General features: G+C 42.7%; 1 protein-coding gene across 1 annotated transcript in view; it reads right to left on the reverse strand.

Annotated features, from left to right (window-relative positions):
• Window positions 1-321: 321 nt before the first annotated feature.
• LOC148834641 (testican-2-like) overlaps window positions 322-13,624 on the reverse strand; it is a 48,764-nt gene continuing 35,461 nt past the window's right edge. Inside the window, exons 3-10 of the mRNA XM_088915770.1 lie at window positions 11,872-11,986; window positions 10,643-10,748; window positions 9,742-9,856; window positions 8,906-9,025; window positions 8,019-8,237; window positions 6,386-6,448; window positions 5,512-5,649; window positions 322-4,756 (exon numbers count right to left, since the gene is read on the reverse strand). Of these exons, the coding sequence (XP_088771896.1) occupies window positions 4,611-4,756; window positions 5,512-5,649; window positions 6,386-6,448; window positions 8,019-8,237; window positions 8,906-9,025; window positions 9,742-9,856; window positions 10,643-10,748; window positions 11,872-11,986 (1,022 nt within the window). The 3' untranslated portion in view covers window positions 322-4,610. The remainder of the gene's footprint in view (window positions 4,757-5,511; window positions 5,650-6,385; window positions 6,449-8,018; window positions 8,238-8,905; window positions 9,026-9,741; window positions 9,857-10,642; window positions 10,749-11,871; window positions 11,987-13,624) is intronic.

Below are 13,624 nucleotides of genomic sequence, written 5' to 3' on the forward strand. Positions count from 1 at the left end.
TTGAAGTGGTGCAGTCAGATACTCATGTGGGCAACGCGATGGGGGAATATTGCCTTGGAAAGCAGATGTGTTTTAATTACCAAACATAGGCTGTTCTGATTAGCCAATTCAAAAGACTAGTCATTTAATATAGTATGTATAAAAAGTAAATGCACTGAATGACTTAAAGCCACATACTGTATATAGTAACATATACGAACAACTCCACAACAAAACTATTTCATTTAGAAATACCTGTTCTTCAAAGTCTCATTGCCTTTTCAAAACAGTTTGAAATCCACATATTGTCATATATTTAAAATAACGTAGAAATACAAGGAGTCTGAGGCCCACCGCCTTTAATATTAAAGTGCTCAGCCATTGAAAATTACATACTGTACTTTTCACTAACATGCATTACTAGAAACAATCTAATGTATATACCTTAATTTAATGGCAGGCATAAACAAGTACCAGTTTACTCATGGAAAAAATATGCTAATAGTGAATATTCAAGTATACACAAAACTTCAAGTAACATACAATTTTAATTAAAATTCAAGTAGCATAATCAGAATAGAGCTTCAAGTGGCACATTCTTTTAAGTGTAGTATTTGCAGTATTTCAGGACCTCTCATTTGAAAACTCACATTATAAAAGGGTGCATTTAGTGGCTTTTGTTGTGTTCTGCTGCAAATAAAGAGTGTAAAAAAAAAAAGCAACTCCTGTAATCCAGTGGCCGTTAATCTAGATTAGTATCTCACTAACAGTGTGACTCGCTTCATAAAATTGAACAGCAGAGTCTGCTAGCATCCACAGGCTCTTGAGAGAAACACTCCATCAGTGAAGCACAATTACAGTATACTGGCAAGAAATGCAAGCAAATCAAAAAGTACTAATTAAAAAAGTGTTCTAATAATATCTTATAGTTACTGTATGTACATATGTATGTGTACATTATCATCTCAGAAGTAGCACAAAATCATACTAAATAACCCTGCTTTTTACAAACCGGGTGACTATGTCTGGTTCGCACTGTCTTGTGTCATCACATAAGCAACGTGGCTATGTCTATTTTCATTTTAAGCACTACAGTACTACATTGCATCTTATTTTCCTCTTACTACAATGAATGATATCCGTTAGTCTCTGGCATCCTTTTTGACTCGAGCTGTTTGGATTATCAGCAAAGTTACAATCTGCTCATATCCACCGTTTGCCATCAATGGGGAAATCTTGTGACACCCGACACACACATCTGTCTGCTTTAATTAAAGCATTCCGGCTCTTGATACGCTTAGTGATTTCCGGATTTAGACATCGTAAGACTCTTTTTTTCCCTTTTCTGCAGTAAGTATTAACATTTTGGCGCTGCAGTGCCTCGCTCACCAACTCGGCGTCTCAAATCTATCTCCTCTCCACGCACAGCACAGCATCCCAGGCTAGACTCTTCATCGGTCTTGTCACGTCCTTCGGTAAGAGCTGCTGAAATGGCCAGTAGAGGCCTTCTGGAGAGATCATTGTCTCAGTTTAAAAAGCTGCTTTCAGACGCGATAGGTATGATAGTCAATGGAAACAGTAGCAGCTTTTCGGTCGTGTCAATGGGAACCGACTGTGGGTTTCAGAGATGCTGCATTACAAAGGCGTTGAAAACGCACAGATCACAATTGCAGTGAATCCTGTGCGTCTTCCATTTTTTGAAGTGGTTTCATTTATTAGGAGCTTCATGATCATCTCCTCGCTTTAAATAGACTTGGAGCTGGGGCAGGGGCCAGGCGCTGTACTGCATGTGGACTGTACTGGGAAGCAGGAGAGAAAAGGAAAAGACCCAGGAGTGAAGATAATCCTGCTGTGGCCTGCCATCCGCAGCCAGGACAAGTAGAGTACATGAGGAGCAAGTGTAAGTGGAAAGCAAACATGAAAGTTGTCAATCACTTCCTCTTCTGTTGACATAGCTATCCAGCGCTTCATTTAATAGAGGGATGAGTCTTTAAACACCATCTCAGTTGTTGAACTATTTCTTTAATTTTGTAAAGGCTCGTTCTCTGTTCTTACTAAATAGGGGATCCTTCCATAAAATGAGGCTCGAGTTAAACTAGACAAATGGTGATTAGAGCAGAAAATGTAATGCCATTGTGTTCACAGCACACAGGAGACAGCCCAAGTTATATATATATATGCAGATACAAGCTTATCTGGCATGCATTATTTTGTGGCAAACTCATATCTTTTTTATAGATACCACACCTTTTCCAATTTGTCAGCTGTCTGAAACATTTGCTGTGGTAGCATGAAGCATCTGTTAATCCAAATGCAGAATAATTTTAGCGAGACATTAATCACACAGCCTGTGCACACACACACACATACTTTGCTCTTATTTTAAATTCAAATACTTAGTAAAATGTCTTCTTTAAAAACATATATATGTGACGGGTATATATAGCCTAGTTTATATATAAATAACTATGGTAAATTAATTTGGTATTGATTTTGCAATGATGGCAGATTTACGTGAAAAATAAGAGTTACATGAAGGATACTTGTTACATTTTGATGATGGAAAAAGAGCTTCAGTTTCCAACTGCTGCTTCAATGCTTTGTAAAATGCTACAGCACTGCATTGATTACCAAACAAGGCTTGAGGCATGGAACAGAGGTTTTCAATTGTTTCAATTAAGTCACTCTTCATGAAACACAGCTGCTGTGTTCTACAATCTACAGCTGCAGATTTACCATTTGTCGAGTTTACCCACCCTAAATGATAAAATAAAGTCTGATCTAAGTAACACTCCAGTTAGGTTCAGTTAAGTTCAGTTAAGATAAGTGGTGTGTTTCCAGAAGTGACGTTTGTACGAGCTCATCTGTGTGATCCGCTTGTCACCATGATCACAATGTGCCATTCATCACATGAGATGCCATAATACTACTATGTGGGAAGCGAAAGAGATTTTAAAAAATGTCTACCAGAATGCTTTTGTCTTCGATATTTCTCCTAAAGATGTGGGTTATAGAACTGAAAATTCACATTCACCCTTTTTTTCTTAGTCTTGGCAATGATCAACTCATACTCTCTGATCCCATGATTTCTGCATGTTTAGTGTAAAAGCTATAGAAATTGTCAAGTGTTTAAGCTGCATGTAAAGCATATTATTCATGACCAGCACAGTCCTGTCTGGCTGGACACATTCTCAGTCTCGCAAGGACTTTCACAAATGAGAAAAAAACAACTCAATAGGTAACAAGTTGTCACATAATTAATTCAAGGCATTATGGGACTCCATTATCTTTGGAATGTGAAAATGGAAAAAATAGCCTTTTGGGGCAGTATCAAATTGATTACCATCAATCTCAAACAATACAATATGTCATTATAAATGGAGCTAAAGGCAACAAATAATTTCTGTATTATTTTCCAACTGTATTCAGCACTTCCATCATGCCATGATTCAAGAGCTAAGCTAAGTTCCTCAAAAATACAATAAGACTACAGGAAATGGTGTGCCGGTTTCTGGAATGCATGAAGTAGAGATTTTCTCAGTATTCGGTTTTCCTAAGACCTGAGACACAGCTGATCAGTGGGAGACAGTTTCAAATCGTCCAGGTATAAACGGCAACGTTGAAGCTGCTCGTTGTGAGCTTGTATCCATTACTGACATGACAGTGCTGTGATAGACACCTACTTCTCTAACGTCACCACCCTAATGAAGGCCACTCAGAGACCAAGTGCCACAGAGCTCTCACTTCCATTGTGCCTATTTAGCTGGCTCTCCCTGTGGAAGGCAGTGTGTATCTTGATATTAACAAGCAGCTGCTTCAGCTGAGGCAACTCTGTGATCCCTGTGGGGCTCATGGGTCTGTGACAAGCAAACAAATAACTGAAACTCCCAGATTTCTCCAAGCCCATCTAAAAGCAGAGACAATATCTTTAGAAGGAGTCAGGCGGCCAAAGTGAGCCTACACACTGCCTGCTTTTATTTTTGCATCTGTGGATGTTGGAGTCACAAAGGTGTTGTTGTATGCAATACATATTAATCTGTAAACAACAGGATCACATTTATCCTGGATGGCCATGTCTTCAGGTACAAGGGAAGAGGAATGTGCTACTTTAATGAATCAAAGCATTCAATAATAGAACTGGTCTGTAAAAAGGGTATGTTGTATTGTGGGAATTGACATAGCTTGTTTATTAGATATTTTGACAACAATCCTTCAACAGCTAATGGCATATGATGTTAGCTATTCTGCTAAGCTGAATGACAGTTTTCTTTGCTCTGCGGTACATACTCTTTCCCCTGAGCTCTGTACCGGTGATGCGCTAAAGCGTATGGCACAGGGATTCTCTAGGTTCCTAGCGTGAGCGCTGTTCTGCAGCGTACCAAAGGTCATACCCAGGTGAGCGTGGCTGTGGCTTCAGATGCTAAGTACTGCTTAACAGAAATCTCTCTTGCAAACACACACAAAGAATGAAGCTTCACACATATTTAAGACAAAGCCTGATCATCCCCAGAGTCAATGCTGTGCTGAATGTGGTTTAGTTTCTGCCCTTTAGTTCCCAGGATCCTTTCTGTCAGAGTGAGAGCTGCCTCCCAGCCTGGCCAGAACACTACAGCCGAGCGAACTGGACTTTTCTACCAGATGTAACCCCCATCGTCGACCTCTCCTGCCTCCCCCTCCTCTTCCTCTGCCTCTTCGGCATTCTCTTCCGCCTCCTTCTCCTCTTCATCCTCCCATCCTACCCCACTGCCGAAATCTCCCGAATATCCCACCAGCTCATCTGGAAATGAGAGAGAGAGAGGCATGACCTGTCACATTGAATACTGCCGTCCATCAACTGTTTTTATTAACGGGTTAATCAATTAACTCCCAATATTGTTTTCTGCTTCAGTTTAGTTTAATTATAAAAAATGTGATGTGTAGAATCTGGAAAAAGTATTAAGATACAATTTATTTACTCACTGGGAGTGTTGAGATCAAATAGAACATGAATGGTGTTAAAAAATACAACACTTGCATTTTTAAATGGTTATGTTCAAAAAGCTATTTTTAGCTGCCTTACCATTTTTAAATATAACTCCAGAATGTCTTGAAAAGATTTTTGCAATCTGACCAGTTCTGAGTGGAATTAAATATTTCAGTATGTTACCCACACAGACTTGGGCGCCTTTAATTATTTTATGTAATGACGTCTTATTAAGACGACACCTGGCGAGGGCACAGGGCCAAAGAAGGGTTTTTAAAGTCTGTGAAGAGAGGGGAAAAAAACAGACTCCTCAGTTTTTGTTTAAGCTGCTGTGTTTTTCTCGAGCTTCCCCGGGGCAAGGAGATAGAGGCCGAGCGACTCTCTTGACACGCAATACATCGCATCTCGCCATACACAGCAAAGGGCGAATTTCACTGGCTGCTACAGTTACTGTGGTGACACTCTTTCAGAGGCATTCAGACCTTTGGAATGATGATGACAGCAGGACGTGGGTGATGTAGGGATGTATGAGGACATACTGGCCCTGCTCTGATCCCACTCTGCCTTACCACAGTCTGGGTTCCCATGGACTCGGGATCCCACCAGCTCCCCTCCATGTTGGTCCACACACCAGCACTCCCCCCGGCTCTGGTCGCACTGCAGCTTCCTGTAGTAGCCGTCTTCATCGCAGCTGGGAATGTACATCCCTAGCAAACACAACAGATGCAGGTCACGACTGGAGAGCCGCAGACCCTTCCCAAAATCAAACTGGTTCTCAGTTCCTGACCTGACCTACAGCTGACTAACCTGTAAGTTTACTGGCCCAGGACCCTGGAGTATCAAAGATTGTGTACTTCCTGGGAAAGGCAGAGCACATGGCTTATCCGACTGGCCCCTTACCAAGAGGATGCAGTAGGCGACAGGTGCTGACTTCCATCCCTTTCCCAGAGGACTAGGGAGGCCTGGCAGACTGCAACACTGCTTTGCAACGCTGATTTACTACGCAAGGGGATTTACAACTGATTGGTTTTTAGCAGAGGAAAAGAATGCAATGGAAAACCTTGTCAGAAAAAAAGAGCAATTGCACATTGTAAAATGTGTCAGAAGAGGGGCTTTTTAATGATGAATGTGAGGTGGTAGCTGCGAGAGCAGACAGTCTTGTTCACCCCAGTCCATGCTTCCCACAATGCACCTGTGCAGTGCCCTTGGGGAGTCCCGAAGTGTATGGTGCCAAATCCAAAGCCTTCTCCCAGATGCCAGTTCTGCTCTCTAATCCTCGCACTGATTACGAGGTAATCCCTGCCTCGCGCTTGTGATCTGTTTAATGAATCGCGCCGGATCCTGCCGAGAGTGCTGTGTCGCACAAACATCCCGCAAAGGCCCCACAGGTCACACACCTGGCCCCTGTGTTTTTACTGAGTCTGGCCCCTGACGGTCACTTACCCGGCTTTTTTTTGGCCACCTCTTGCACTTGAATTCTCTCGAGTTCAGCAAGGCAAGGAGGCTCTGAGAAAGAAAAGAGAAGCCGCAGTTCTGTGACTCCAGCGCACTAGAATATGTGCTGTGTTTCCAGATCACTTCTTATCATCCACCTGTCTGTTTGTTTTTCACTAATTCTACAGCACTGTCCTTGAGTGTCTGGGACATTTTGTGCATGAAGACTTAGTTTCATGGGAAATGGGAAAAACCCAACCACAGTATAAGGACATCTTCACAGCAACTCTCACTCAATGAGAAACAATGTAGCACAGTCTTTGGCAGCCTTGCTGGAGTCTTGAACATCGGCCGTTTCTGCATCGCTGCCCAGCTGAATGTTGCATTTTCAGCGTCCTGGGAGCCAGGAACAACACAGACGATGCAGTACAGCTCTGCCACGGAAACTTCCAGTGCCTGTTTGTTCCCTTGTAACAACGAGGAGACAAGCTGTGTCAGGCCCGATTGAGCCAGCAGAGCTCCAGTGAGACTTGTCTGCCATTGATCAAACGTGAGCAGTGTTAGTTCAACTATGAGTCACGTCAGCAGCCCATTGGAGTCTGCTCTGAACCACAGTGTAGGGGGAACTCAGTCATCTGCAGAGTCATTGTGAATGTCGGTCTGTAATAACAGAGTCAAGGATAACGACTCGTTCCAGGACAGTCACGTTCAAAATAAAAATCTAAGATAATATCACTTTATTGGCCATATACAATTTCCTGAATTAGGAATTTGTCTTTTCGCATACTCCAACTTTCTCTCCATGAGACAGCGAGAGAAGCTTGGGGTCAGAGCACAGGGTTAGCCATTTTATACGGCACCCCTGGAGCACTCGGGGTTAAGGGCCTTGCTCAGGGGCCCACTGGAGTAGGATTCCTTTGCCGGCCATGGGATATGAACTGGCAACCTTCCAGCCGCAGGTGCAGATCCTTAGCCACAGAGCCACCGCACAAGTTCTAAATCTTATTAATGGGAATCAGACTGAGAGGCCGGATCGCTTTTGGCAGCAGGCCACTCTTTGTATTTTGCAAAGTCTGTAAAACTACAGTCACAGTCTCTGATTTCCAATTTTAGCACACAACTTCAGCAAAGCCCTATGAGATTCTTTGTTCTGATGTCTTTAGTAGGCTATTAATATCTTTGATTTTCATGAGAACTACACTGCTAAGCACTTTGAGATGAAAGTACCTCTTTTATTCCGAAGACACCGCATGGACCAAATGTGCAGAGAAACTACTTTGTTAAATATTTCCCAGCATCTAGAATTAATCCATTGTTGATATAAAAACTGTCTTTAATTTTTTAACAGTGAGTCACGATTGCGTAAAACTAGTTATTGTTACCTACACCTTTGAGTGGAGAGATGTGTCAGTGTGTGCTGGCTGCAAAGGAACAAGTAAAGGTTCATTCCATGCTGAAAAACAGAGAAACAAAATATTTGGGCTGTCCAACCTTCTTCAGGTTTGAGACTCACAGCCCAGATGTTGTGCTTCTTCTTTTTCAGTATTGAATTAACCTCGGCTTGTTCCATTGTCAACTAGACGCCCACTAACACAGCTTTATTGCTTGTCTGGATTCTGTCTCTGACTTGACAGAAACTTACTTTCCCTCCAGAAGCAGAAGCACCACTCTGCGGTGGAAACCTGCCCGTCTTTGTAAGTGTCGCAGGAGTTGAAAAAGGGCCGGATGCAGATCTCGTACTTGTCCAGGTTAATGGCTGCCAGCTCGGACTGGTCCAAGTAGAGGTCGCTGTTGGTGTCAAGTCTCGAAAACATCCAGCCGATGGAATCCTTACAGCTGGCCACAAGGCTCTTATCCAGAACTGCAGATGAATAATAAAATGTTACTGCACCAGGTATCAACTGAGAACAATTTCCCAATTACACATGATGACCCAGGAGGTGACCATTTAAACAACAGGGCTTTTAGCCAGATCCGAGTAACGTACCTTGCGCAGGACTACGACAAGTGTGCCACCCCCTGCAATCTGATCTCACAAGCATCCAGGTGCCAGTCCAGAGTCCTCACCTCTCCTCCTCATTCCTGAGCACTGCAGCTGCACGTTGTTAAATCACTCGCTGCCATCCTGTGGGTATCTTTTCACCCCCTCCTATGTTCAAGAGGTTCTGAAATTTCCATTCCTTCTCCTGCTGCCAGCTAATGTCCCCAAGGTGTGCATGTGTAAAGAGTCAGTAGTTACCCTATCGATGGGGCGGGGGATTTAGAAAAGCGTCTGTCCCCTGTCTGTAATAACTTCTTGCCTCACTTCATTCTGAAATTGCTTCAAAGAGCTGGGAGACACTAGAACTGAGCCAATTTAGATTGGTTGGCATGAAATGATCTTTACTCCTGCTATTAACTCTTTTTTAAAAAATATTTCTCCTTAAAACGGATTGGATACAGACAGCTCTGTCAAGCTGAAATAATACATGATATTTCTGCAGGACGTTAACTGCGAAGGACGGATTTCGGCTCAGTGGCCCCCCTTACCTGAGGCCGTGCTGGCTCCTGGCCTCCCCGAGCTGTTCTGCTTGGCGTTTCCGTGAAGCAACTGGAACCAGTCCCTGAGGCGATCGCCCAGGTCAGCCAGGTCCTGCCCAGTGCAGCTCTCTGAGGGACAAAGACACCAACCGAGTCGGGGAATCAGCCCGGCAGCAAAGAGGCAATTTCCAGAGCAGCATCTACACTACACTGTACTGGGAGGCCTGTCATCTCCATCCTCCCGATGGAGGCCAGTATCTGGAGTGGGGTAGTCCCAGACCACTGTTGCTCATGGTACTGTAGGTGTTCACATTGCCTGGTGGGCACCTGACAGTGGTCTTGAGGGTTTTACAACGCAATACTTAGAGGAAGTTATTAACTGAAGTTCAGGAGCAATATCAATGACAGGTCAATCTGACAGCTGCACCTAGTCAACATCATTCCAAAACTAGCTACAAACTGTATACTGAGCTCAAACGCCTCCCTTTGCATTTTGTCTCAAGCATCCCTCCTCCACCCCATCTCTTCATTGCAACTTCCCCTTGGTCCACTCACTCCGAATGGGGTTCGAGCTTCTTCATCTTATGGCCAGGACGATACCCATGGAACAAGCAGGTTAAGCCAAACGTTTCTCACTAAGTATTCCAAACATTTACAAAGCATTCAATCCTTGGATGCTGTCGTCCATAGTGAACGCAGTATTAAAAAGAACAATTGGGCAATTGCTCTTGTTAGCAACATTTAGGCCTGTTGCAACACAGGAATTCATATTGGTGGAGACGGAGATGCAGCCCAAATTTCAGGGCGGGCAGCTCTGTCGTGCTGCACTGCTCAGCCGTACTCACCCTGCTTGCTTTCGGAGTCGGATGTCAGGGAGGTGTCTGTGGCACACGGACACTGTCCAGTGCATTTCACAGTCAGCTCTTTCCCAGTCAGACAGCCCTGCTGCTCCAGTTTACACTGCAAGCACACAAACAAGCGGGCGAGGCCCTCAGTAACTGGCAGCAAGTGCCTGGGGCTTCTGCAGGGCAGTGATGCTGTCCATTTTCAGACCGTCGTCTGCACAATGAACTGGCAGCAACAGTCTCATCAATCAGCTTGCAGCAGACAGGGCAATGATGTGCAGCTTCTATCCAGATCAAATATTTATTGTAGTGACTGGGGAAAAACTGCTCATTCAAATGACTCAATTTTTGAGTGCAGATTATACATTAGTTTGGTTGATGCTTTTACCCAAAGCAACTTATATCTGTATCGATTTACACATTGTTTTACTTAAGCCATCTGAGCCGCAGAAGAGGTGAACAATCATTGTGCTTTCTCTTTTTAACAAGGCTGAAATTACAGACGGAAATAAGTAAAAATGAATTCTACAGTCATTCTTTTAATTTTTTAAAAAATATGCCCATACTACGCCGAATGCCTATTCCATGCACAGTGCAAGTCTCTTCATGCACAGAAATGTCTAAATCAAAAAAATGTGCTGTGCAGTGAAAATTATCATTCTACATGTGGCTGGCTTTTAGAATTTTGTGACTTTGATTATTTAATAGGAACAAGAAAAATTCTGTAAGACATCAAGCCATGTTTTGCTTTCAGTTCATAACTTAAAGCATAGTGAACAGCGTTTATGCTAGGTCAAAATCCATCCTGACTAGTCCCACTTGAAGATTAGTTTGCAATATACAATGTGAATATACAGTATGCCGCAGTATAAAGTAGCATCATGAGATATGTTTCCTTTACCTGAGAGGCGTAGTTGTGCCCGTCGGAGCCACACACTGGAGTAGACGCAGACACTGGACACGGCTTGCAGCTGTTGTCTTGCAACTTAACTGCAGGCTGTTTGATTCTAAGTGCAAGACCCAGGGCAAAAGAAAAATCAATTTGGAATGTGCTGTGAAAACAGGCTACGATTTTCTGTTGAGCTGTGTTGAGCTAACAGATTTTTTTTTTATTGAGAAACATCAGGTATGCACAGAGTGGCCCTGTCTTCATAGGCCTATCAGTCCGCTTATCAATAAAGGCAGTTTTCAGAAGGAAGGCAATTATGCAATTGTACAATTTCCCAATCCCTGTCATTTCATTGTGTATCTTCAGAGCTTCATAATCCTCTTCTGTTTAAAAATACCAACACACCATCTGGAATTAATTTTCAAAATGTTGTGCCCTTTGAACATCTACAGTTTTAAAGATTTGTTGCCCATTTTGGTGACCTGACATTCATGGCTTGTATTTAATGACAAATTTATCTTCAGGTATCATATCTTTAGGTATGATTAACTCTCATGCAGATTTCCCATTTTCCCACACTTGTAAAGAAACAGACTTGCACACCTCATGGGCAATTTCCCAGATGAGGTTCTATTTTGAAAAAGATTAATGTCTGTCACTGCAGATAGAACTTGCACATAATAATGTTTCACTCCACTACGTTTTCTGATTATTCTCCCTGCTTATTGAGCACTAGCTAATCTTTCCTGTTTTATGTCAGAAAGCTAAATATATTTTTGGGGTTTGGACAGTGAAAACCTGCAGGTCAGACAAAGGATTAAATGGTCAATGTCTGACCTCTTATGTCAAAATAAAGGTATTAAGTATCCACTCACTTGGATTATGTTTCTCACACTGTTTCAAAATATATTAATACACCAATATCAACAGGAAATAAACCAGTGCAACAGCAGTATTTTCCAAGCAATATGACTCATTCTTGCCATATGTGATCCATTAATGGATCCACAATAGTCAAGGGCAATGCTGTCAAAGACACTATCATAAATTACCTTCAGTTATCTGTGAATCTATGGAACAGCTACAGGTGATGTGGCCTGTAGTTATCATCTCCATATTACCTAATGTTGTGTCCTAAACCTCTAAAAAAATTCAGCGCATAAAGCAAGCCTGAATAAACTTGGAGGCTGCTGCGCCTTTTGTCCGGGCATGATGTTAGACGCCCCAGGCCCGTTGCTCACCTCTGCTCCAGCTTCTTGCGGTTGATGCACATGGCCCGCTGGTAGCCCTGGGCTATGCAGACTTTGTGCCGGCTGCACTTTACCTTCTGGCACGGGTCCTTGGTGGTGTCCACAGCTGCAGACACAAAGTGATTCAGCACGGCAGCACAGGGAAACAAGCTGCTCCGCGCTGGCTGTCTCCCAGAGATCAATCACAGAGCAGGGCACCTCTCCCCCACGTGTCAGTGCGGAGGAGGCACTAATATTTTATTGCCATCTTCCTGAACAAAGGCAGTGTCTCATTCAAATGCATCTGCCTTTAACCCGCTTTCTCCTCTACTTTCTTCGGAGCCTCTCACGTGGCTATGGAGCAACTGTGAATCTTTCAAATCGTAGTAAACACTGATTCTCTATTCCTATACACTAGTTAATAAATCGATTCATATTTCAGTCATTTTCATCATTTGAGATTGGAATATCGTGGATGAGTTGAATGGATAGCAGCCCCGTCGCAGTAAAGCCCAAATATTGTGAGCCAGTTCTCATCAATAGAAGGGGACACCACAGTATATTGTACATTCAGACTGCTTTCTGTGAATTTCTGTCAACGTCTTGACAAACAAAGACAAAGTCATTCCAAAAAGAGATTAATCATAAATGTTCAGAGGAAGAACCAGCTGTTCAAGGTCAAATGACAAATGCATTGCTTTCTAAATCTCCCTGATCATTTAGACTATTTCCATTGTTTGTTTGTTTTGAAATCACAGCACAAAGCACTTGCAGACAGCTCTTTTTATATCAGAAGAAAGGTTTGCTTTCTATAGAGCAGTGGTTCTCAAACTTTTTGGACCAAGTACCACCCCTAATCCAACCAAAGCATCCAAGTACCACCTACAAGTCATCATCTCATAGGAACCCCAGAAATTCTCAATGACCAACATGAGTGTGCGTGCACACACACTCACACATACATATAATAAATATTATAATAATAAACTTTATTTGATATAGCGCCTTTAAAGGTGGCTTCTCAAAGTGTTTTACAGAAAAAAAACATTAACAACAACTAATAAAAAAGCACCATTTCAGTGAGAGTGGTGAGCCTGTTTAGTTGAGCAAAGCAGATGTGAATTAATTTTTCGAGCCTTGATACAATTCACAACAGAGTCTAACAGATTTTAAATCGTCAGGCATTTTCTTGACGGCAAAGGTCACGCGGTGGATGTTGTAATGCGTACATTAATTTCTGGAGTAACCTATCTAATTCGTGCAACTACACCGTTATGTCGGCTTGTCATTGGTCTAGCACCGTCTGTACAAACTCAGACGCATTTTATCCAGTCGAGGCCATTCTCTACGATAAATTCATTCAGAAGCTGAAATATGTGCTCTCCTGTAGTTCCTGTTGGTAGCGGTTTACAGAACAGAAAGTCTTCATGGGACATGCCCTCAAACTCGTATCTAACGTTAATGAGCAAATTGGCCAAATCTACTACAGACTCATCTAATTGCAGTGAAAAACATCTGCTCATCTTAACGCGCTCTATCAGTGTACTTTTAATATAATCCTTCATTTCAATAATTCTATGAATGACTGTGTCTTTCAGGGGGGGGCAGCAGGTCGAGCTGTTTAGCAGCTTTTTCTCTACACATAATACGTATCAGCTCTTTTGCCAACGGTAAATAAGGTTCTTCAAAAATAGTGTAGCTTACCTGCTTTAGCAATACGCAAGCTGGCATTTTTCCGCGTTTCCGTTTTTATTTCCGTATTTAT

Source organism: Atractosteus spatula, chromosome 5, assembly GCF_055471065.1.
Source record: "Atractosteus spatula isolate fAtrSpa1 chromosome 5, fAtrSpa1.hap1, whole genome shotgun sequence".
In the NCBI taxonomy this organism is placed as follows: domain Eukaryota; kingdom Metazoa; phylum Chordata; class Actinopteri; order Semionotiformes; family Lepisosteidae; genus Atractosteus; species Atractosteus spatula.